Here is a 26,311-nt window from a genome sequence, read left to right on the forward strand (position 1 = left end):
TTTGTGGATGTAGCCCTGGTTTTGAATAAATATCAAATAAGTTTGTGAATGTAGCCCTAGTTTTGGGTGAACTACGTAAATTTGGTGTTCTATGGCGTGTTTTGATCTTTTCTTTTAATTTTTTTCAATCTTTTTTGCATTTAGCATATCACTTATTCGATAAGTCTAATTACTTTAATAGGAAAATGTTAATTTAATCTGTTCTAATAATCTTATTGAAATCTAGATGTTGTATATGTCATTATGAAGTAATTAAACCAACTGAACACCTTTTAACTGAAAGATTTTACATATGCCATTCACATAGGCTTGTGTTTTTATCAACCAATCATATCTTATGATAAATGGACTAATCTCCAGTATCATGGCATGATTTACAAAGTAATAATGCACTGTCCATCCATATGGTAGTCTTTTTAATTAAAGTTCATCTAACTGTTTCATATACTTCTTTGCAAAGTGCTTATTAAAACCAATGGTTAAATTATTAAATTCACAATTTCTTAATAATTTAACATTTTGAAATATTTGATAATTCATCGTAATATCAAACCAAAATATCCTAATTTCAATTCTTGTATTTACTTTACCTCTCGTTTATAAATGTAAAAGTCTATGACTCACTTATTAACTAAACCAACTAGACACTTTTTAACTGAAAGGTTTTACATATGTCATTCACTTAGGCTTGTGATTTTATCAACCAATCATATTTTATGATAAATGGACTAATCTCCTGTACCATGGCATGACTTACAAAGTACTAATGCACTGTTCATCCATATGGTAGTCCTTTTAATTGAAGTTCATCTAACTGTTTCATATACTTCTTTCAAAATGCTTGTTAGAATAATGGTTAAATTATTAAATTCACAATTTCCGAACAATTTAACATTTTGAAATAATTAGTAATTCATCATGGTATCAAACTAAATAAAAGATACTAATTTCAAATTTTGTATCTACTTTACCTCCCGTTTATAAATGTTAAAGTCCCTGACTCACTTATTGAGTGAGAGTTTAGACCTATACCTAATAGAAAGTGTTAGAATTATAATTAGAAGACTATATTCTCCAATTTTTAAGAATTTATATTTTGGAGACAATTGGTAATTTATCAAAACTCCTGCAGAACTGTTTTGTTGTTTAGCTGATTAAGGCCTGCATATTACTTATCAAAAAATTATATTCAAAGATGGTTAATCCGAAAGTTTCTCAACTCTTTTTGGTAGCTTTCTCTGCTTGTATATCTAGGGCCATTGTTGACTATTTCATGGGACTCGTTGTTATAGTAGCTCTCTCAACTCGTTGTTATAGGCACACGGTCCGACAAGTGGTAGCTTTCTCTGCTGTGGTTTATAGTTGAGCTTCTTAGATGAGTGCAGGTCGTGGCTCTTATAATGTGGTTTGAGCACAAGTGTTCAACATAGCTACCAAGAGATCAATTTCTGTGCAAGCATGCTTGCTAAGAAGGCCTACACACATGGAATTTATAATTTATGAATTTTCCCCCTTGATTTCGTCATTCCTAATCCTCATTTGTATTCAGAGTTTCAGACTCTACACATTCTATAGTGTTTATACTCGTGAGTTGTGACTATTTAGTTATAGTATCAAGTTAAGGCGTATTGCCAAAATTGTCAATGGAAAACCCAGCCAGTTGTTAGAGAATCAACAATCAACAATCTGCTTCACAAGTCTTCAAAGAAACATATATTTAAACCAAGTTAAAAACATAATTATCATTTATTAACATACAATAGCTGTTTTAGTACATTACCAACTTCTATTTATTTAAGTAATCCATGCATACTGATCACAAGCTCACACCGAGACAATTCATATCCTCAACTAGTACAGAACACACAGGCACACAGCCACTTATTTAGCTTATTAATATCCAAAAGAGGTGCTGGATTGTTCACGAGTGAGCCTGAGAAAGAAACTTAGATTAAGGATTGGTTAGCAAAAGGCATACACGTGGAAAATAAGAGTAGAAAAACTTTAACAAAGTCAAATTCATAATTCCATGAACTAAATGGACAGTACCAAAAAGCGGGCCTTGTAGAATTCAACAAGCTCTTTGGGATCTGTCTCTGTTGGCTTATAAGCATCAACCTTGTTTACCTCCTGCACAAGGGTTACCAAGAATAATTATAATTCAAGAAACCAAAACCCCGATACATTAGGAACTCATGTCTCCTTTAAAGCCGTTTTCCCCCCTTACAACAAGTGGGGGGGGGGGGGAGCAGAGCAACTAAACAAGTTCCCCACCTAAGAACTGGATAATGTTAATAAGTTACAAGACTCTTAACCTCCAAAATCATGCTTTAAGTGAAGAGAATATAAAGTTTTTGGTTATATAGCATTTGCATGCATGCCCCACCACGCAACAGATAGACTGATTGTTTCTAAACTTCAACAGAACAGTATGATGAGGCTTGATCAACTCAAACAGAGGATATCACAAATCAATAAAAGAGATCTTCCTCCAACTATCAATCAAGCTACATTCATTATCCTTTAGGTTTCAGAAACAATACCGAAGACGTGTACTGACTTTTGGGGGGCAAGGCAAACATTTTCAGTCACAAAATCTATTACCATTATCCATAGTAACTGTAACCCTAATGTTGCAACTCAATGCCACAACTTCCAAGCCACAGCTATCAGTTGATTCAGTTCCTATCAATGAGGTATAGCTTCTAGAACTATTTTTTTGATAATCACTTCTCGAACTAATTAATCTGTAAATCTGAGACCACTAGAACTCACAATTGCCACTAAACACCATATGGGTTCTAACTTACCTCAATCCACCTCGCAAGTTTGGGCCTTCCTGCAGTGATGTCATAATTCCACAATGCTGAAAAGATGATTTGAAATCTTTCAACAAAAGGGATGTAAGTTACATCCACCTGAAGAACGCATAGCTCATAAATCAAAGGAGAAATATTCATATTATAACAAATATTGTTTAATAACTATATTACTGGTTTCCACTTCCCATATATATGGCTAAATAGTCATTGTCTGCAGCATAGGTAAAAAAATAAAAATAAAATCTGACTCTTTAATATGTTTAAAAAGAATATACCAAGGTCAATGAATGAACAAAATGCAAGCAATACAGCACCAAAGAATGATAAAAATAACATAATGGAGAAGCCAACTTACCAAACTGAACTCATGGCCAAGGAAGAAAGGCCCATCTTCAAATTTACGAAGAGCATTCTCTAGGTGGTCAAAAGCAGCACCTGACGGAAGTTTGAAGTTTTAGCGATTCTTCTATATAAAATGCTGACAAGACTCAAAGAGGCAGATAGTTTTAAATCTTACCAGCTTCTTTAGCTGTCTCCTTTGAATGATGTGTACACTATCTTGTTGAAGGTATCGGTGTAGGGCCATAGGGTAACAAATCTTCAGTGAACAGTGTTTTAGCTGGATCCTACAATATTTTCACATCATAGATTTAGTATAATTCCAAGAAAGGGAGAGTGTTTTTTTAAGGGCATGAATAAATTATGTAAATCTTACATTGGGGAGAAGAGAAGGCCCTTCAAAGTTTCTATCTACATATTTAATCAAATCAAGGCACTTTCCAATTATTTTTCCATTGTGTTCCAATGAAGGTACCTGTTAATATGGAAAATTTGATGATCAATCAAGAAAATCAAACAGCACAATCAAGTATGCATTAGATAGACATATTTACAATAAGATATCACCTTGTTTTCAGGGTAGACTTCCTCTTTGTACCAAGCAGGCCTATTTTGAAGGTTAATTGGAACTACTTTAATCTTGCCATATAATCCCTGCACCTCAAGATATTCACCAACATAGATATTAAATTAAATAAATAAATAAACCCCATAAAAGGAAAAGGGCAAACGATCCCAGAAGGGCTAAAGGATCTGTCTTTTAATTGAAATTAGAAGCTAGAAAAAGCAGTATCGGACAGCTTAAGATGAATTCTAACAACAAAATAAGGAATGGGAACAAACAGGACAAAAAGTGGTGAAAATAACCTTATAGTTCCTAGTGATCCACACGCGCTGTGCAAATGGTATTTGAGATAGAACGCCTGATGCTAATGCTCTAATTGGATTACTTTTCACCGAGTACCAATGATAGACTTAAATATGCAAGTTGTGACAAAGTATGTAACAAAACATGTGTAACAATATCTTTTATTATAAAAAGAAAAGAAAAATATCTTTTTATTACAAGACCAAACCCATAGTTCTATTTATTTAAGCAATTCATACATGCTGACCACACGCTGTCCATGTTTTCAACTATTACCTACTATACATACACACATAAGACATCTTTAAAATATAAAAATAAACAGTGCACAAAGGCAGACAGCCACTTGTCCAAAGGAACTGTGCTGCCCCTGTCATGTTCAGTGCTGAGTCTGAGGAACAAAATTAGATTAAAGAGTAGTTAAAAAGGATTCCTAACGAAAATAAGAGTATTTAACGAAATAAAATTCATAATTCCATTTCCATGTACTAAGTAATTAGTACCTAAATGCAGGCCTTATATGATTCAAGAGCCACTTTGGGATCCGCCTTTGTTGTCTTATAAGCATCGATCTTGTTTAACTCCTGCACAAGGGTTGACATGAATAATTACCATTCAAGAACCAAGAGTTCAATACATTAAGGGACTCAAACCTCCTTCAAAGCCATGTTTAAAGAGACAAGAATGTAAAATATAGATACAGCATGTGCAAGTATGCCCCATTGGGCCCATTGCGGGAGGGAGGGGGAGCAAATGGGAGTAGAGTAGAGTAGCCTAATTTCCGGCCAACTCTACTCTACTGACTACTCCTCTCTCTACCTCTTAATCCAAATGGAACAGTAAAGATTGTTGACTTAAAAAAATTAAATTTTAACCAATTGGGGGAGATAATTAATCTTCTAATTTGTAAATTTATTGTCACTAAACATCACATGTGTTTGAAGTTACCTCGATCCACCTAGCAAGTTTAGGCCTTCCTGTAGTGATGTCATAATTCCACAAGGTTGAAGATAAGATTTGGAAACTTTCAACAAACGGGATGCAAGCTATGTCCGCCTGAAGATCATAAAGTTTCACTCAATAATCAATATTAACGGTTTCCACTTTCCATATACATAGCTAAATAATCTTGGTCTTTAGTACAGGAAAAATAAATTCTGAATCTTTACTATTTTTAATGCGAATTTACCAACACAGAACCAACAATAGATAAAAATAACATAGTCAAGTTAATTACTAAACTGAACTCATGACCAAGGAAGAAAGGCCCATCATCAAATTTGTGAAGAGCATTCTCCAGATGGTCAAAATCAGGACCTGATGCAAGTTAATTTAAGGTTTTCGCGAGCCTAGCTTCTATACAAAATGGTGTCAAGACTCAACAGGCAGCAAGTTTTAAATCTTACCGGCTTCTTTGACTGTGTCTCCTTTGAATGATTTGTGCACTGTCATGTTGATCAAGGAATCAATGAAGGCTATAAATTCCTCAGCAAACTCTTTTTTAGCAGGATCCTACAGTCGCATCATAACTTTTGTCAAATTCCAACAGAGTTAGAGAAGGGCACAATGAATTGTCAAATCTTACATTGGGGAGAAGAGAAGGCCCTTCAAAATTGCTGTCTACATATTTAATCAAATCAAGGCTCTCCCCAATGATTTTGCCATCGTGTTCCAATGCGGGTACCTGTTAATTTCAAGATATTGTAGGTCAATCAAGAAAATGAAACAGCTCAATCAATTATATATGCACTAGATAGGCATATTTTGTTTCACCTTGTTCACATTGTAGACTTTCTCTTTGTACCAAGCAGGCCTGTTTTGAAGGTCAATTGGAACTAGTTTAATCTTGTCATGTAATCCCTGCAGCTCAAAACATTCAGCAACATAATTATTAAGTCCAAAACAATCCCAAGAAAAGGAAAAGGACAAATGATCCCAGAAGAGATAATTTTGGTCTGTCTTGTTATTGAAATTAGAAGCTACTTAAGTAGTATCGGACAACTTAAGAGGAAGTCTAGAAATGAGACCAAAGAGGACAAAAATTCAACCTTATAGTTCCTGGTGATCCACACACACTGTGCAAATGGGCATGCATAATTGGGGTACAACCTTTGAAAAACCAAAAACAAAAACAGATCCAAGTTCACTTCTGCATATAAACTATCGTAAACAAAGACATAGTAAAGACAGTCAATTGGACAAAACCAAGTAGGCCCAAATAAAAAACAAACAAAAAGGGAGAGAAGAGCGAACCTTGTAGTTCCATCAAACAGTGGAGGTGGTTCAGAAATGGCATCCAAGGGTGTGGGAAGGTGCTCATTCACAGTCCTGTATAAACACACATTACACCACAACCAAGGCAACAACAGTCCCAATGACCAATTCCATTACAAGTATGAATCCAACAAAAAAAGCTGTGAGAACTTACAAGAATGTCCTCCAAAAGGAACCCGCATGGAACTAAGCTGGCAGCTGTTAAAGCAACCATCATGTACAAGGAAATCCTAAAACACTCATCTCCAACACAGGTTAAACCAGTGCCTCCGACACCCTTTTCCCCCAACTGCCTTTTAGCTTGAAAATCATAAATTAGGACAATAATATATTTACTAAAGAAAAAGTTTCCAACAACCCCTCCAATCTTTGCTGAAGAAAATAAAATTTGACTAAACCTCCTCTCTATAAACCTCTCCTAGCAATTCGAACTGCAAGCCCAACAAAACCCCCATACAAAACCCTTCAATGATTATCACACCATACAGAAAATCCCTACCCTCAATTGCCAAGGCCACAAAGGAAGATAGAGATGATAAAATCATCATTATTGTGACTTCCATGATAAAATTAATCTTAGAAACTTGTATAGATTTTAGGTTGCCAACTATCAAGGATCCAAAAAACCTCGAAACACACATAAGAAATACACAATTAGAAATTTTTTTGCAGGGTACCTGTAACTGTATAAACAAACATTACATCAAAATCAAGGCAACAACAGTCCGAATGACCAATTCCATTACAAGTATGAATCCAACAAAAAAAGCTGTGAGAACTTACAAGAATGTCCTCCAAAGGAACCCGCAGGGAACCAAGCTGGCAGCTGTTAAAGCAGCCATCACGTACAAGGAAATCCTAAAACACTCATCTCCAACACAGTTTAGAGCAGTACCTCCAACACTCTTTTCCCCCAACTGCCTTTTAGCTTGAAAATCGTAAATTAGGGCAATAATATATTTACTAAAGAGAAAGTTTCCAACAACCCCTCCAATCTGTGCCGAAGAAAATAAAATTGACTGAACCTCCTATCTATAAACCTCTCCTAGCAGTTCGAACTGCAAGCCCAAGAAAACCCCCATACAAAACCCTTCAATGATGATCACACCATACAAAAAATCCCTACCCTCAATTGCCAAGGCCACAAAGGAAGATAGAGATGATAAAATCATCATTATTGTGACTCCCATGATAAAATTAATCTTAGAAACTTGGATAGATTTTAGGTTGCCAACTAACAAGGATCCAAAAAACCTTGAAACACACATAAGAAGTACGAAATTAGAAACTTTTTTAGCAGGGTAGCTGTAACTTGTGGCGATTTGTGCTAAATTATTTTCAAACGCAATCATGGTTCCAGAGCTGAATACATTAATTAGCAACAGCCACATAATTTTGACTCTAAATATGTATTTCAGTTTTTCAAAAATGGGAGGGGCTTGTTCATCGGCTATCACCATAGAAGTCATTTTGCACTTTGAACAAAGATACTGTGAAAAAAGAAAGAAAAAAACTAGTTTTAAGCAAGGAAGAAGAAAAAAGAAAAAGAGGAAAAAGAAGAGGTGCAGGGAGGTACCTGTGACTTTAATGCAGGTTTTACGGTGAGAATTGAAAATTGGGCAGGGAGGTATATTTCCTCTTGTTCTAACCCCTTTAATTCATTGAAAATTGGGCTTTTTGACAGTTGATCTTATTCATCATTGTTCCAAAAATATTAATAGCGTTAAGCATTCATTAAGAGAGTGTAATGGACATAATAGTGGCCCTACTATGTTGTGTAACTAGTAGATATTTGAAATATGATAAGAGTGTAATGGACATACCTGCTATGCTTTGCTTCTTCTTTCTGCAAATTGAGCATGAGCTCATGGTTCTTATGCCCTTTAGATATTGTCATCCCCGGTCTTTTCACCGGCTTTAGCTTAACTGTTGTGATACATTCCCTTTCTTAACAGACTCTTCATGCTGAAGATTCCCCAATCCCTCAACTCCATTGACACTACCAGCCTCACCATTCCCCCAAAAATAATCATTTAACATTCCATCCATGGACTCCCTCCTAGGCCTGAAATTCCCATCATAACCTTTCCTCTTTTGGAAGGGCTCCCCTTCAAGACCAGGCCAATTCACCATCTTTTGAGAAGGAAAAATGGACACTTTCTCCCCCAGGACTAATCTGGCAATCAGTCAAATCCACTGCAAAAACCTCCTGGGGGTCCCAATCCAAATTCCCATAAGAATTAATTGATGAATAATAACTACCATTTTGGTCAGTGGTATCCTTACTCCAAACCCCCACATAAAAACTCCCATCTGGCCACCATTCCCTTTAGGCCAACCATGTTCCCAACACCCATCATACCTGTTCCCATTGGTCCAAATCATTGTACCATTCCCATTCATAACCCCATTTGTCCACTGCCCAATATAATGGTTCCCATTCTTCCATTGGTGTCCATCTTGCAATCCGCGCCTCCATTCACCCTCATAGTAATCTCCATTGGAAAAGCTTTTAGTCCCATGTCCATGCTTCAAGTTCATCACCCAATATCCTCTATATGTGTCCCCAGATGAACCAGTATAAGTCCCTCTACGTACCATCCATATAACCAGTCTTGAACTCACCCTCATAGGTGGCACCAGAAGGCCAACTAAACTTACCTTTCCCCATGGTCTTGCCTCTGTACCATTCACCAACATACATGCACCCATCTGGCCAGAGGTACTTACCATGTCCATGTGGGAAATTGTCCATCCATTGGCCTGTATAGAAGTCCCCATTGGAGAGTGCCCTCTCAGCATGGTAGGCATGGCATGGACATGCTGCAACAGGCTCATCATCATCATCAGCATGTGCTACAGACATGGGGAGTTCTTTTCTTTGCAATAGCTTGTGATTTCCGCACTGTTGCTTCCCAGGCCTTCACAATGCCATTGTTTTCTTTGCTCATCCTAAGAACTCTGTCTCTCTCTCTCTATCCCTCTTTTCTCTCACATTGTTTTTGTTTCCTCAGGTTCATACATGAGTCAATCTCTCTCTCTCAAAATTTGATCTTTAGGAGCAGAAGGACTATTTCTTGACAGAAACTGTAGGTGGTGGAGAATGGAGGGAACTGAGAAAATGACAAACAAAAACAAAAAACACAAAAAGATTATGTTTTTGTTTTATGTGAGTTTACTGTTGGTTTATGTGTTTCTCTGACTTTCTGGGTTGGTTTAGCTAAATGGGTATTTCAGATTTCAGACAAACAATAATTTGGATATGTGTTTAGATTGATGGGGAAAGCAAAAAACGGGTAGGTTGGTACCGGTGACTTGCTTTTTGTTCCTTTGTTTCTGGGTGTAATTTCCTTGTTTGATTTTTTTTTTATTTTTTTTTATTTTTTTTTTGTTGAGATGTGCTACATCCACAATATTTTTATAACAAATCAGAGATGGTTAGTTGTTATTGATTTAAATTTGAACCGAACACTAAGATTACTTTTTTGCTCCAACAATAACAACTTATTACTTAAGATTTGTTGTAAAAATGTTCTGAACATATCATTTTTTTTTCTTTTTTTATTATTATTTTTTTTTTGTCTTTTTGTATTTTGTTGTTTTTCTCTCTCTTTATTTCTTTATTGGTCTGGTTTGAACAAAATTCAACACATTCATTCTTTGATTCCGGATTTGCCTCCTAGAACCACTAACAGACCAAACAATTGGAAGGAGGAGATAGACGGTGGTGCTGATGATGTGCTTGCCATTTTTAGTGTTTAACATAAGCCAAATAGGCAACTACCAAACTAATTTTAGTCTTTAGTTTTTGGGATAATTACATATAACCCACCTGTGGTTTGGGCGAAAATCACTTTGCCTACCCGTGGTTTGAAAAGTATCACTTAACCCACCTGAGGTCTGTTTCCGTCACTCTCCGTAACCCACCTCGGTCTCTGCCGTTACAAAAACACATTTTAACCCCAAAACAGAACATAACGCGAATCAAAACCCCCAAAACTCAAACACTTTTCGAGAGAGACACCCAAGGTGCAATCAGGCTTGTTCTTCGCGGTTTGGAGCGTGTGGAGAGGGAGAAAGCACTTGTTTGCATCATCGAACCTGGGCAAGGTATGTGTGATGTTTTTTCATCTGCATTTGGGTCTGTTCCTGATTTAGGGTTTCAGATTTTGTTCAAGTGTGAACTTACTGTGTGAAAGTTAAATCCAGGAATCGTGTTATGTTGAGATGTCTTCATCAAGTGGTAATTTCTCAGGTTCATGTGGACATATGTGCAATGAGCAGACTTGTGTTTTGAGAACAAGTTTGAGTTTGTACAATTTTGGGAGGAGGTTCTTGGGTTGTAGCCGTTATAAGGTTGGTCCTAAGTGTCCTCTCTTTGTTTGGATTGATAACCCAACCTGTCCTCGTGGGAATGAAGCTGCACCTTTGGCTCTAGAGAAGATGTCTAGGCTTCAGACTACTCTCCAACTTGCAAATGAGAGGGAAATGACAGCTCTGGAAACGGCAGAAGAAGCTAGGCAAATGGCAGAAAAGGCTCTTGAAGAGGAAGCCAAAGCCAAGGAGAGGGAGAGAAAGGCTCGAGCTGTCTGTGCAAAAGCTAAGGAAAAAGCCATTCTTGCTGAAGAGAAGCAAAGAATGTGGAAGTCTGCATGCATTTTGTCATGGATCTTTTTTGTTATTATTATGTTGTTGTGTTTTGGCTCAATTGAGTTCTCTGGAGTGAAGAGACCTAGATTGTTGCCCCTGAAGTAGTTAATTGGTTAGTAGAGATAGTTATGGCAATGGTGTTAATGAATTTGCATTGTAATAGCACTAGCCTACTGATGTAATGTTTTGATGTGTCAATGAATGAAGAATTGGTCAATTCTCGAGTATTTTGTGCATATCCTAACAACCATTCAATGGAAGAAGTAATGGTCAATTATCAATTTGGCTGTGCATACCATAACAACCATTCCACAATAAAAACTTTCATACATTGTATTAGAAAAATATACTTGGACATAATTTGTAGTAGCAATAACTAAACTTCCATATAATTTGGCTGTGCATACCATAACAACCATTCCACAATAAACACTTCCCATACACTCTATTAGAAAAATATACTTGGACACAATTTGTAGTAGCAATAAATAAACTTTCATATAATTTGGTTGTGCATACCATTCCACAATAAAAATAATATACTTGGACACAATTTGTAGTAGCAATAAATAAACTTCCATATAATCTAGTTTGGACAAATATTGTTCCATACAAACTGTAATATCACAACTTCCATATAACAACCTGGAGTGTATTGTACCTTAATTACAAAAAAGCACATTCCAAGGCCAGCAGTGATTGTTTTTTTACACTAATTAGTAATTACAAAAAAGCACATTCCAAGGCCAGCAGTGACTGTTTTTTACACTAATTGATAATTACAAAAGGCCAACAGTAGTCTTCACAAAAAAAAAAAACCAAAAAGGCCCACATGTTCCCACTAGCTTTACTCCCAATGCTGGCATGCGTACCCACTAGCTTCATTCATTTCTTGCCTTTACTCTTTCCTCTTTCCACCCACTGGATTCATTTTTGGTGGCCTTTGTGCAGCAAGCTGTCCTCTAGTCCTCACACCACCAGTGCTCCCACTTGCATGTGAAGGCTATAAAATAAAAAATAGATCCACTTGTTAAAAAATATCCCAAGCTACACAACTATCCAGGACTAAGTTACCTGTGAAGAACTTGGTAAGGTATCCCAGGTCTCCCTAGGTGTGTGAAACTCTGGTTGTGAGGAAGAGAACCATCCTGCTCTCTTGTGAGATGGCCTAGGTTGATTTCCTTGCTGTGAGGATGAAGGCTGAGTAGCAGACATCATGTTGGAGGTCTGGGTAGGCTGCTGGGATGGTGGCTGAGGTGCAGGCTGAGGTGCAGATCTAGGTGCAGGCACCCCTTCCCTTACCTGCAACAAAACCCAGTTTCAATACAGTGTCTATTGTAAGTTTAAAAACAAGTTTTTTTTTTTTTGTTTTTGTTTTTTGCCATTTAAATCCTAATTACTTACAGCTTTTTCTCTTTGAAGTCTCTGTCTCCTCTGCCATGGTGTCTCCCCAGTGATGCCAGCCTTGCACCCTCTTGAGTTATGCCCTTCCTTTTTGCATTTCCCACATCTTACAGGTCTGTTCTGTCTACTTGCTTTGTAAGGGTTCCTAGGCTCATCAGAAGCCTTCTTTCTTTGCTTGGGTGGTCTACCTGGTGGTTTGTATATGTGAGGTGCCAGGGGAGCAGGCTGTCCAGTCTCAGCCCATTCTGACTGGCCAGGCATGGGAGGAAGTACCTTCTTGTATATCTCCATGTAAGTTTCTTTGAAGTAGCATGAGTGGGTATAGTCTTCTGGTGTCTCAATGTTTGTATAAATGGCTGTTATGGCATGTTTGCAGGGAATGCCATTTAAATCCCAAGACCTACAGCTACATGTCTTCTTCACCAAATCAACTACATGCCTCTCATACTGACTGCCTACCTCATAAAGGAAACTACCAGCTAGGGTATCACTAAATGCCTTACTTTCAACTTTCAATTTCTCCAACCTATCTTGTATGCTTGGACACAACTTTCCAGCATACTTCTGTATCCCTTCCCTTTTTGTGTAAAGCCTAGTCATAAGTCTAACCCTAATCCACTCCAACATTGCCAAGATAGGCTTGTCCCTAGACTTCAATATCATTGCATTAAAAGACTCACTCAAATTATTTATCAAACAATCTGTTAAGGCCCTAGGAGTGAAGTGTGACCTTGTCCACTGTGCAGGTGCAATGTTTGCAAGATACTCATATGCCTTTTCATCCAAATCCCTTATGTACTGCATGCAACTCTCAAACTCCCTTACTGTTGTGGCAGCAGCACACCTCCACAATGCATCCTTCAGCTCCAATCCCTTGTGATCAACTTTGAAATTGTTGTAGATATGTTTCACACAGTATCTATGCTCCACGGTAGGGAATAGTGTCTCTATTGCAGGTATAAGCCCCTGTAAATAAGCAAGCAAACAAACAAACAAAACAAGTTAGTTCAGCAAACAAAGTCAACTATTCAAGTGTAACTGAACAAAACAAAACTTGACCTATACACTTGGTTTACACTTAGGTCAACAGATAAATTTTGCATCACATGGTTGTGTACACCACTCACCTCCCAATTTGGATTTTTGCTAAAATCCTCAATGAACCTCTTAGCAACATAAGCTGATGTTGCTTGGCTGTTTTTGAAAGACTTGGGACAAGTACAGTCATCAGTCAAGGTCTTAATTTGAAATGTTAGCTCTCCACTTATTTGAGATGCATAACATCTCCACCCACACCCATTCTTGCAGTGAACTGATATCTTGGTCTTCTCATTAAGCTTGAATTTGATGTCAATAAGTTTTTTGATTGCATACTCCCTCAAAGCAGCTCTGAACACCTTTGCATTAGGGAACTTCATCTCCTTCTTCAGTACAACATTTCTCATGTCACTCTTAGCATTAAACTATACTTGCTCAGGTACTGCTCATCATCAGACCCATCCATGCTTACCAGGTCATCCTCAAGGGCTGGCTCAGCCCACTCAGGGTCTGTGTGGGGTGCATTGCTTGATTTTGGGGCTGTGTGGGGTGCATTGCTTGATTCTGGGTTTGTATTGGGAGCAGAACCTTGTGGAGTTGAGTTTTGAGCAGCAAATACATCATCACCAAAGCCATCCCCCTCTAGGCCTTCATTTAGCCAATCATCATCATCATCATCATCATCATCTCCTTCAACATTCTGTTCTTCATCTCTTGCATCAATGTCAACATCCTCAACATCTTCTTCATCATCACTCTCATCATCATTCTCATCATCTTCATCATCATCACTATCCAATTCTATTTCAACCCTTGCTGCATCACCACTTACATCACCACCTGCATGACCACCTACACCATCTGCCACTCCCTCTGCATCACCACCTACACCACCTGCCACTCCCCCTGCATCACCACCTACGCCACCACCTACGCCACCATCTGCCACTCCCCCTACATCAGGATACTCAACTGCCAATGGCTCCACATCTATGTCAGTATAGATTATGATTTTTTCAGCATAGCATGCCTTATGAAGGTTAGTCATGTTTACGACATCTGTATCTGTTTCTATGTCTCTTAAATCATGCTGTAGATCACCATCAGGAATTAAATACTTATATCTACTGTGTTCCTTAGGAGCACCAACTAGATGGCATAAATCCCGAATTTCAAAGTAACTCAACTTGTCAGGGTCAATCTCTATCAGTAAACGTACAGACCCACCCACATATTGTATGGTTGGCTCCTCCACAAAACATCCCCCAACATGAATTTCAAGGTCAAATGTGACATCATCCATCTGCAATTAAAATAAGTATTTTGTTTACACACACTGACATGCAGAAAGTGAGAAGAAGCCAAAAGAGACAACAAGCCAACAAATTGACAACAACACACGGACAAAGGACCACATAAAGCACATGCAAAACCAGACTCCCAACAAATTCATAGGGACCACACTACCCACACTTCACAAACAAGTGCTATCATTGATAAATAAACTTGATTCCTTCAGGTATATGCATTATAGAAACAACAATAGCAAAATGCATATCCTAAGCGATTCTACACCTAAATAGCAAAATGCTAATTTAACATACAAAAAAATTTTTACTGTGCAGATGAACAGCAAAACCTAACTACGTGGGTGGGTCACCATAAAAAAATGACATCAAGAACCCAAATGCAGATGAAAAAACATCACACATACCTTGCCCAGGTTCGATGATGCAAAACAAGTGCTTTCTCCCTCTCCACACGCTCCAAACCGCAAAGAACAAGCCTGATTGCACCTTGGGTGTCTCTCTCGAAAAGTGTTTGAGTTTTGGGGGTTTTGATTCGCGTTATGTTCTGTTTTGGGGTTAAAATGTGTTTTTGTAATGGCAGAGACCGAGGTGGGTTACGAAGAGTGACGGAAACAGACCTCAGGTGGGTTAAGTGATACTTTTCAAACCACGGGTAGGCAAAGTGATTTTCGCCCAAACCACAGGTGGGTTATGTGTAATTATCCCTTAGTTTTTTACAAATACAGATTTTGCCTTAAAAGAATTTTCTATATTCTCCTTTTGATGCCGATTTTGCAGTGATGTCCTTTCATTTTAACTTAATTCTAAGTGATTCCTACTCCCTTTGAGAATTTGGATTTTGTCATTGAATTTGAACCTTTTTCTTCTCTTTGGTCTAATGTTGTGTATGGTCATTGTTCAACATATATAGTAGTTGCCATAGTTGTCAAATCATGAATTGATTTTTAATTTTTCTGTATCGTATATCGTATCGAATTATATATCGTAAGATACACAAACATCTAATAAAATTATAAAATAATAATAGATATACATATATTAAAGGTAAATTCATTATAAATTCGAAATATTTTCAACTAATGACTAATTTAATCATTAATTATATAATAAAATTTAACAAAGCTAACTAAATAAATCAAATTAACTTATGTTTATAACATGCATGTTCAAATTGATTAAACTTAGAAGTGATAATACATGATATATGAACCAAAATAATAATATATTTTCATCATCTTGGCAATTCAACTCCATATAAGTCAATATTATCATCATGTTCAAAATCTTGCAAAATTATTTTTTCTTAGATATTTTCTTCATTATTATCAACATTTACTATTTTTTGTTGTTTTATTCTAATAATTTATTCTTTATATTTTTTCTTAGCATTCTAGATTTTTAGACTCATAATAATAACAAAATAAAAAATAATTATATTTTCATATAATACATTATTAATAGCATAGAAAATAAATTTGCACATATGAAAGTGAGTGTTATGAGTATAGTCTAAATTTTGTAGGAAAAAAAAAAAAAAAAAAACTCATGGACTTGCTATTTTATTAGACTCAATTAAGTTTCCCAATAATTTTGTGTTAAAAAATTCTAACAACTTGTTTAAATCAAATAAAACTATAAATTTTAACAAAAAAAACTCATTGTAAACCCCCATGTTTATGTATCGTGTGTACGATTCACTGATACAATACGATTCATACGATATGCATCTTTGTATCGAACGATTCATGAATACTTACGATACGAAACGTTTTGTACACGATATGATACGTATCGTACGATACGTGATACGGTAGTTGCTTTTAAATATCTTTTCTTTTTCTTTTCTTTTTTTCTTTGCCAAATGATTGAAGAATCAAAACTTTAATAATTCATTCACTTGTGGGTTGGAAATCCTATCATCTTAGGAGAAAGTAAAAAGAGCAAACTTCAACGATCAATGAGCTTGTAGAGAATTTGAATTTCTAAGTTTTTTCTTTGGAAAAGAATTTCTCAGTTACATCCTTTACCGTTGGACCACTCGGCTTATCAAAATAATACATACTTTCCCCATAAAACTATATTTTCATTATTATAATTAGTTGCTTTAAATTTTAACGGCTTAAAAACCTAGTGGTTAATTGAAAACATATTCCATATAGTGGTGTACAATACATTTCTCTCGCATAAAATATGGATCTCATATGTGAAATTCATGTATGGAGCTCACCTTTATGTGAGAGAAATGTGTAATACAACTAATTTGTTTAATTAACAGTTACAAAATTTTTGTAGTGATGAAGACAATAATAACTAATGGTATGTTTGATACGAAGTAATAGTTCCCATTTCGATCATTTTGATTACATTTTCATTACATGGGATAGTTATTTTCCTTTCTAAAAGAGTTATTGGTTATTGTTTAATAGAACAAAACTTAAGTATACTATTTAGGTGCTAATCTTTAGGAACTTTTAAGATTTAATAATGTGGCTTTTTTCTCATAGGATAAAAGTGTATTTTTAATTAGGTATACCCACATGGCTGAATATTAAGAAAAGAACTTAAGTAACAACACTTTAGTATTGTACCTAAATGTTACCCTGGTTAATATGTGTAAACTTTAAAAATTAATAAATTTTCATGATCATCTTCCATTTGAGTCCTCCAGCAAGACCACCACAACTAGGCATCCTCTACAAGATACGTGTAAATGATAGTCAAATTTTCACCATCTACTTATTCCTTGAAATACTGCTTGCATACAAAAAAATAAATAAATAAAAAATCTCCAAATCCTTGGCACTTCGAGTACCCTTAAATGACTTTGGTTTAAGAATGTTCATCTTTGTGGACACCTTCCTCTCTGTTAGGAAGGCCAATGATTGTTCTTTTCAACAAGGCCAACACAGTTTTCAAGTGCCTTATTGTCTCTTTGACAATATCAGTTTGCATTGCCAATGCTACAACCAACTCCTCGATATGATAAAAGGCTACATCTATATGATCTGTCACGGCATTCTTCAGATTTAACCTTTCAAAAATTGAACCCTGGTCTTCTTGTGCAAGAGCCCCAAGAATGGCTTCCAAATGACTAAATAAGTCACTCTTTCTCTCATTTAATGCAAAGAACCATTAGCCATGATCATAAAATTACACTTTGATTACAACCATGTATGCACCACAATGAGGCAGCACCTATTGTTGCCTAAGAAGTCAAGAACACCTTGCTTAGCCTATGGGATGCCCTTCATACCCATAAGTTTGTGGTTTCCATAGGTTAAAAGTGTCTCCAAATATAGTCACCCATCTCAAGGAACATTAAATTACTTGAAATATCGGAATGAAAAAATGTAATTATTTTCCTTTACATGAGAGAGAGAGAGAGAGAGAGAGAGAGAGAGAGTAGTTATTTTATCTTGCTTTTTTTTAGATTGGATTTGTTTTTTTGATAAATTTAGATTGGATTATTTTTAGCATTGACATAACGATGTCTCTTTAAGCCCTAAGTGTTTTTTTTAAGAGGAGTTTAAGCCCTAATAAAAAAGAATACTTATGGCAAAAATAACAAATAATTCTAACATCTAAACAAGATATCACCAAAATCACAAGGAAGAAAAGCATTGGTTGAAAATTAATCTTTTTATAACAACTATAAATGTTATGTCAAGAGTCTTGTAGCTCAACTAATTAGTATTTCATAGTGTTTTGAAGACATTCAAGGTTCAAATATCTTCTCTCCATTGAAATTATCGAATTATAAAAATAAAATAAAATTGTGGAAGATATGACCAAAACCTATTAAAGAACTCTAAAAAATTATTTCCATAACCCTTAAAAAGAAGCTTATGGTTATTTATTTATTTTATTTTTTATTTTTTGAGAATCCCTAAAGAAAAGCTTTTAGGTTTAAATAATCATAGGTTGTATTGTCTTTTAAACCATTAAGAATATATTCCATTAAGATATGTTAATTCTATAAACTTTTCAAGACTTTGGAGTTTTGAACCTAAAGTGGATATATTTCACCATCCCATCTAGTTCCACAACATTTTCTAAACCACAAAATGAATTTTTCTCTAAGCTTAGTTGCAAGGGTTGAGGTGGAATGAGGTCATTTATGATTGGTCAAAGTTGGTAACAATCACAACAAGGACAAGACACTAAAATACATCAATAAGATAAAAAAATACAAAAACATAGGACAAAAATGCAAATTCCTCCACCATAGCTATAGCTGGAATTTGCTTTAAATAGAAGGCTTCTTCCAATTATCTGTAAAATGAGTCCAATGGTCCCAAATTCCCAAAATCCCAATTGTGCAGCCTACTATTTCTCAGACAAGGTCAAACCCTAGCTCTAAATCCTTTATGGACCCATAAAAGGGTTTGGTTTTGTTAGAGAGGCAATGCAAAGGTAATACTTGTCCCTTTAAAGAGACAACCTCTCTTGTCAATATTTTGAATATCCTTTATTATAGATGTCCACTTTTTCTTTTCTATTAATTTTTTTACTATAAAGTGAACATTCTATGTGCATTTTTTTTTTAATCTTTAGGGCCTTTTACCAAAAATTAAAAAAAAAAAAAAAAAACACTTTAGAGCCTATCAACTATGAACCCTCACCTGTTATATTGGTGAGCTCTCCTCTTCAAAAATTATTCTCCATCCATAGGCCCAAGTGGGTTTTGGTCATAAACATTTGTTAGAGTTATGATTAAATAATTTGATTAATCATTTCTTAATAATGTAAACTTTTAGGACAATCAGCAATTTATTAATGTTATTTAATGAGAAAATAAAATTGGATGATTCGTATATAATGTCTTAAAATGAAATTTTGTGGAGGATACATGTTTACTGATTTGTCTTGTAGGGTCAGTTTTTGGGGCCCAGGCCTAGTAAGTAAGTGGTTTTGACCCAAAAGACCCTAGACAATGAATTTGTAGAGAGCGGGTTACAGAACTAGAGCTGGACGAAGTGAACGTTAATTAGCTGTATGCCATGTAACAGTCTGAATGTGAGAATATTTCATTTATGTTCACAGGATACCGGTCCGAGGAGACGTATGAGTGCACCTCTTGCTCTAATTAAAGATTACAGAATTCTTTAATCTCTCTCTCTCTCTTTTTCCCTCTGAATTTTTCGATCTCTTCTTCATGGGGATTTCCTTCTCTTATATAGTCTCCTTAAATTGATAAGAGCCTTACACTTGTTAACCATCTGGATTTTCACTTGAGTACCTATCCCATCGGACATCCACTGTATCTTTCTGTGAGTTGCATTGGTCAACGTAACACTGTTAGCCTGTCTTCTCCACATTAATGCGGCTGAAAAAGTAGCTTCCTTGCATTTAATGCGGCAGTTGTGGTTTCTCCCTGGATGTCTTACATTTTCCTCTTTTTTCCTGCTGTGTGAGGTTCATCCTACTACCCACGTTTGTTTGGGATGGTTCTTCACTGTGGAGGGGGCGCACATTGGGCCCGTATTTGTGTGTTCAAGGAGACATTTCTCCTCGGATGTCTTTTTAAATAAGCTGGGCTCAACAGGAATGGGCTGGAAGTCTTTTGGTCCCCCTTTCCCCTTTTGGTCATGGTTGGGCTCCGTGCGGTGCCCAAGGCCCATTGTTGACTTTGGGAATTTTACTCCTACATGTCTATAATTTGAATTTGATCAATTTTGTTGTGAACTTTGAAACTGATTTTAAATAAATTGAATTCAATTTTGTTAGGATCTGTAAGGTTGAATTTATTCAATTATGTGTTGGCTTTATTTTGTGTTAAATTTGCTTGTAATTTAGCAATTAGATACCCTGTATTTAGATGGGAATTATGTAAGGGTAGTGTATGAGAGAGTGTGAAGAAAGCTCAAAAAGTGTTCACTCAAAAAGAGTCTCGCGATTGGCTTGCGACTGGCAAGTCGCCAAAATGGCACACGTATAAAGCATGCAGGGGGAGCTGAAGGGTCACGCTAGCTATTGCACTACAAGACAAAACTTCCAGTCTAGCCAGACAGTTAGCTCACGACTCGTTCCAGTCGTAAGGACGAGTCGCCAGAATACCTTGTTTGGTTGTAATTGACTCTTTGCATTCCTCATACACCCTACTATAAATAACCTTATACCCACGAAATGTAGAGAGTTTCTAGAGAGAATTTTGAAAGAGAAACCCTAGAGAAAAACAAGATTGACTTATCCACAATCTTCATCCTTTGATTCTCAAAATTCCTCTACTTTCACCCTCTTCATTGACATATTCTTGAGAGGTACATTAGCCAAATCCTTATCTCACCATGCCCATATCAGTGAGAAAGTATTTTGGTGCTTGGGAAGCAGTTCAAAAGGGACCAATTCAGTTTGGTTGATGCAATGGGTTATTGCGGGATCCAGTAAGCTAGAGAAGACAAGGTTCGGCGTAACCCTATTGGAGCAAGAAACTTAGAGGGCTTAGGTGCACTAGGTAGATTAGGCTTGGAGAGTCTTTTGCTATTCATGTATCCTAACTTCATTCTTTAGTAGATTATTGACCGCTTGGAGGGTGGCGGAGAGGTTTTACGCCGAGTACTTCGGTTTCTTCTTCGATAACACATTGCCGTGTTATCTTTGTGTTTATATCTTTCTTCCCTTTTTCTTTACCTTTTAATTATTGTTGTGATTGTGATTAATTATGGTTTAGAGTGTGCTACCATTTTCGGTTTAGCTATATTCATATTGCGTATATATATTGTTTGATTATAAGCTTGTGTTGGTATTTTTGTATTTGGAGGTCTAAATGTTCATAGGTGTTTTACATACTATTTGAACTTTCAGGATCCATTTTGATTAGGAAAGAGGATGATTTTATCCTTATTATATGAATAAATCCAAAAATTTTATGAATAAAATCAATCATTATTTCCCAACTTTAAGGCCGAATAGAAATAGCTATCGTTCTAGCATTCTCCTTCTCTTTATTTTTGTTGCTTAGATACTAAAGAAGCAAAAGGATTGGGCAAATGTTGCAACTTACAAGTTAGAATGAAGAAAATTTCTTTATTTATTTATTTATTTTTTTGAGAAACAAGAAAAGTTATTAATTATGATTGACTAAAATTTTGATGTTGATGCTCATCTTCCAACGTGCTAATTGGATAACATTTAAACGGCGGCACTCCCAAATGAACTTTTGATAATTAATTTAAAATTCATTTGCTGGAGAAAGGTTTTGTGGCAGTAATGGAATTATGTTTTTGCAGCCAAAAATTACCTCTTTCTTAGTTATTTTATTTTAAATATAGGTCGGCTAAAAAATAATTGAAATTTCTCCGTACACACTAAGATTATTATTGTTATTTAAAAAAAAAAAAAAAAAGTTAGATCAACTGTCAACACCTCTCTCTCTCTCTCATTTAAAGCGATATTATTTGTTTGAGAAATTTTATGATTTTTTCTATAAAAAAAAATATATATATATTTTGAAAAAGGCAGATAGTAGATGGGAGGGAAATGGATTCCAATCATAAACATGAGACACCATAAATTTAGTAATTGTTAACTTAAAACTTCAAATTGAATCTTCTATAATTAGAATTGAGAGATGAGAAGGAGCTTATCTATTTTTTTATTTTTTATTTTTTGCTAAATTGAGCTTAGTGATTATTTTTTATTTTAAGTTTGTTGATCCAAATGAGATCATTGATCCAGCGACACTAAATAATGAATCAGTCTCTGATAAAGATGATGATGATAATGCAAGCGAGAATTTTGATTCCTCGAGTGACTCATCTTTACAGCCTTATGACTTATCAGATGATGACACAGATTTGAAAAAAAAAAAAAAAAATTCACAATTGGTTGATGTAGTTGGGGCACTACAGAAATCTGATTATGCTGATGGGGTAAGTCATTTAAATTCATCAGTCATATGTTCTCTAAAGTTTTTTCTTAATGAATAAAAAAACTCTTTGAAAGACTCTCCTAAGAGTAAACCTTAATATATCAGTTGTGGTACTAAAAAGAGCCACATGTCTGTGCAATTTATGAGATCTTTTTTGGTAAAATTTCACAAAAGCCAATTATATCTCATCCACCACCCACTACAAAAAACGGGGTTTATAGCTGCATTTCAAAAACGCAGCTATAGACCCCAAAAACACAGCTATAGGATATAGCCGCGTTTACAAACCCCACCTATGCGTCGTAGCAATAGCCCCCTGCGGGTCTATAGATGCGTTTTTTTAACCGCAGCTATAGGCTACGGGCCTATAGTTGCATTTTTGAAAACATGGCTATAGACCCACTTTGAGCTGTGTTTATAACCGTGGTTATAGGCTGCGGACCTATAGCTGCATTTAAAACGCGGCTATAGGTTTTTTTTTTTTTTTTTTTTTTTTTTTTTTTTTTAATTCTAGGTTTTTTTCCCCTAGAAAATTCAAAAGCCAAACAAAAAAAATTCAAAATTAAACACAAACCCAAAAAAATTCAAAATCAAACACAATATACTCACAATACAAACATGCCTAAAAAATTCAAAATCAAACACAACATATTGACAATACAAACACAACGTGCTCCAAAATATAAGAACACAAACCCATGAATCTCCTCTCATTCAACAAAACCAATCCAAATCTAAAAACGCAGTCCATTCAAGGAGCACAAAAGCACAAGCTCAGAAACACAAAAGAACAAGCTCAAGAATACAAACCCATTTAAACATAAGCACAATATCAGCAATACAATAGCACAAATTCAAGCATAGATCCAAAATTTTCAAAAAAAAAAAAAAAAAAGCATTTCCTCCATTTTCTTACTAACTAAACATAAATAACCAAAAAAAAAAAAAAAAGCCTAGATCTATAGACAAATCAGTGTGCTTGAGATGAAGAAAAAAAGAAAGAAAAGAAAAAAAAAGAAAAAAAGAAGAAGTAGTTGCAAAGAAACAAAGAAAAAAAAAAAAAAAAAAGAGTTGTGCTGGAGTGAGAAAGGAAGGAAAAAAAAAGAAAAAAAAAAAGAAAAAGAAAGAAAGAAACAAGAACCTGGCGTGACTTGTAGAAGAAAGGAGCAAAAAAAGAAGAAAAAAAGAAAGAAAGAACAATGAAAAAAAGAAGCAGCAGCTCCAAAGAAAAAAGGAAAAAAAAAAAAAAGAGTTACATTGGAGTACTGAAAAAAAAAAAAAAAAAAAAAAAAAAAAAAAAAAAAACCTGAAGAGTTGTGCTGAGGAGTGAGTGAAGAATGAAGAAAGAGACAAGAAAGAAAAGAAGATAGTGGGAGTAGGTGGGAAAGTGGGGGGCATGTGGGAAGCTGAAGAAAAAGTTTTTTTTTGGGTGTTACATATAGTTGCGTTTTTTTTAAAATAGATCCAGTTAAATAATTTTTTAAGGGGGACCTGTAGCTGCGTTTTTGAAAAACGCGGCTATAGGTTCAATTGTATAAATTTGTTCCAAGAGTGACCTATAACCGCATTTTTTAAAAAACGCAGCTACAGGTCCCCTTTAAAAAATTATTAAGCTGGTTCTATAGCTGTGTTTTTTAAATGTGGATATAGGCCCTATCACAAAAACGCAGCTTAAGACACATACAAACACGACTATAGGTTAAGTCTATAGCGACGTTTCTTAGAAATGTGGCTATAGGTCAGCTATAGCCTGCGTTTTTTGTTGTGCTGCCATGCAGGGTTTTGATAAAAGAAGACATGGTGTTGAATTTCTAGGTAGAGATTTTATTGTCTTGGGGAAACTCATCCATATGCTCGGTGTTTGTATGAAATGTGCAAGCATGCACCTAGAAGCATCTTCATTGGCTCCCCTTCTTCTCGATTTGTTTAGATCTAGGTACTAATTAAAATTCAGTATGTTGATATATTAATATGATGTGATATCTTGGAGATGGTCAATATCTAATGGCTGGGTAGAAGTGACTATTTGACCTGCGTGTGTTGTTGTATATATAGGTATATAAAAAAATAGGCTGTAATAATGATGTTTGAGTTTGGAGAATATGGTTTTATAAAATGAAAAATTCAAGTTATGAATTTTTTAAGTGAAAATTCGAAAATTTGAAATTTCTGGAATTTTCTAATGACTATTTAAAAGGGTTGAAGATGTTTCAATCTTTGTAAACCGTTTTATGAAAAAAAAAACTAACTCTTCATATGTGCCTTTTCATGAAATAGGCTTGTTCACTTGAAAAATAACTAACTCTCCATATGTGCCTTTTCATGAAATAGGCTTGTTTTCTTGAAAAACTAACTCCATAAAAAGAGAGAGTTTGAGAGAAACACAAGAAATCTTGTGGCCATTCTCTAAAATTGCTATCTGTAGAACCAAACATCTTGGTTGTATCCTGGATACAAATTTGCGATAACCCTTTAACAACAAAAGTGTGGGGGACAAATATTGTCTAAGGAAAACGATATTATGCCTCTAAGTCATCTATTTTTTGTTTGTCTTTTGTGTTAATCTTGTTCTTCCATTATTACTTGGTGTAATATCCCAACATGTGTGTCTGTATAGAAGTGGGGTAAAAGTGAAAATTGGGTGAATGGTGGCTTATGGTGATTATTTCATTGCAGTTTCACCTTTGTATCTGGGCATCATTTTGCATGTTAAACATTAGGTGGAAAGTATTTGTTTATCTGTCCCTGAATCCTTTTGCTAATTTTGTGCAGGGAGTTATGCCATCACAAGGAAGCATATGTCAGAAGAGTTGTTCTTTTAGCTGCCTCATGCATATTGGTGGCACTTCATCCTTCTTATGTAGCATCTTCCTTGGTTGAAGGAAATCTTGAACTTTCTATTGGGCTTGAATGGGTGCGTACATTTGCCCTTCAAGTGATTGAGTCAGACACAGATAGAGAGTGCTATACAGTAAGCAATAAAAGGTCCATAGAGGCTCAAAATTCGTGCTTGCATTTTTCATCTTCACCATCTTTTTAATGCGGATAATATTGTCTGTGTGTTGAACTAGCAGATTTTGCTGAAGCTAACAGTCAAGTAGTAAAGAATATGCTATAATTAACATTGTGAAATGGACTAGCAAAAATCATTTCTTTGTTGTTACCATCCGTAACAACTACTACTAATTCGTCAGCTAACACATTTTTGAAAAGTTAGCTTTCATCATTATTGTGCTTCGTGAATCAGTCACTCATGAAGCATATTCTTCTCAATGCTAGCTACTATCCTTTTTGGTTACACGGTGATGTTTGGATTACCCCTAAGAAATTTGAAGAACTCTACTTCTGCTGAATTGAGAACATATTCTGAAACCATGCATATGAAACTCCTGTGATATAATAGAAGTTTGGCACTTTAAGAAAACCTTTTTTTTTTCTTGTTTCATTTATTTCATCTACTGTGGAATTGTTTTAAATTTTATCCATGCTCGCATGACTGATTGGGTGCTTTTATTGTTTATTTTAGATGGCTATGACATATCTCCAAGTCCATTTTGAGATGGCCCTACAAGCTACCACTCTAGAATCAACGGAAACTACATTCAAGGCAAAGGGTTTTGGTCTCCCTTCCAATCTCTCCAAGGGGACAATTAAAATCCCTCCTTCAATTGTGGAATTTTAATTTTGTTAATCTTTTCTTACATTGTATGGTCTTTTGTACAGTCCCAAGCTGTTA

At 35.5% G+C, this 26,311-nt stretch overlaps 2 protein-coding genes and 1 pseudogene across 2 annotated transcripts; all 3 read right to left on the minus strand.

The window, feature by feature from the left end:
• Positions 1-3,728: 3,728 nt before the first annotated feature.
• On the minus strand, positions 3,729-7,206 carry LOC115984105 (glutathione S-transferase L3-like). The gene is made up of 10 exons (XM_031107008.1): positions 7,087-7,206; positions 6,283-6,357; positions 6,078-6,138; positions 5,803-5,889; positions 5,615-5,713; positions 5,436-5,541; positions 5,267-5,346; positions 4,978-5,085; positions 4,533-4,613; positions 3,729-3,815 (listed from the first exon to the last, which is right to left on the minus strand). The coding sequence occupies exons 1-9, from the start codon at positions 7,143-7,145 to the stop codon at positions 4,533-4,535; spliced, it is 756 nt and encodes a 251-aa protein (XP_030962868.1). The 5' UTR covers positions 7,146-7,206; the 3' UTR covers positions 3,729-3,815.
• A 125-nt stretch (positions 7,207-7,331) lies between these two features.
• On the minus strand, positions 7,332-9,254 carry LOC115984699 (annotated as a pseudogene).
• Positions 9,255-12,345: 3,091 nt separating this feature from the next.
• LOC115984700 lies at positions 12,346-13,020 on the minus strand. The gene has a single exon (XM_031107716.1). It carries the CDS (start codon positions 13,018-13,020, stop codon positions 12,346-12,348), a length of 675 nt encoding a protein of 224 aa, XP_030963576.1.
• Between the last annotated feature and the right edge of the window lie 13,291 nt (positions 13,021-26,311).

This window comes from Quercus lobata, chromosome 4, assembly GCF_001633185.2.
Source record: "Quercus lobata isolate SW786 chromosome 4, ValleyOak3.0 Primary Assembly, whole genome shotgun sequence".
NCBI lineage: Eukaryota > Viridiplantae > Streptophyta > Magnoliopsida > Fagales > Fagaceae > Quercus > Quercus lobata.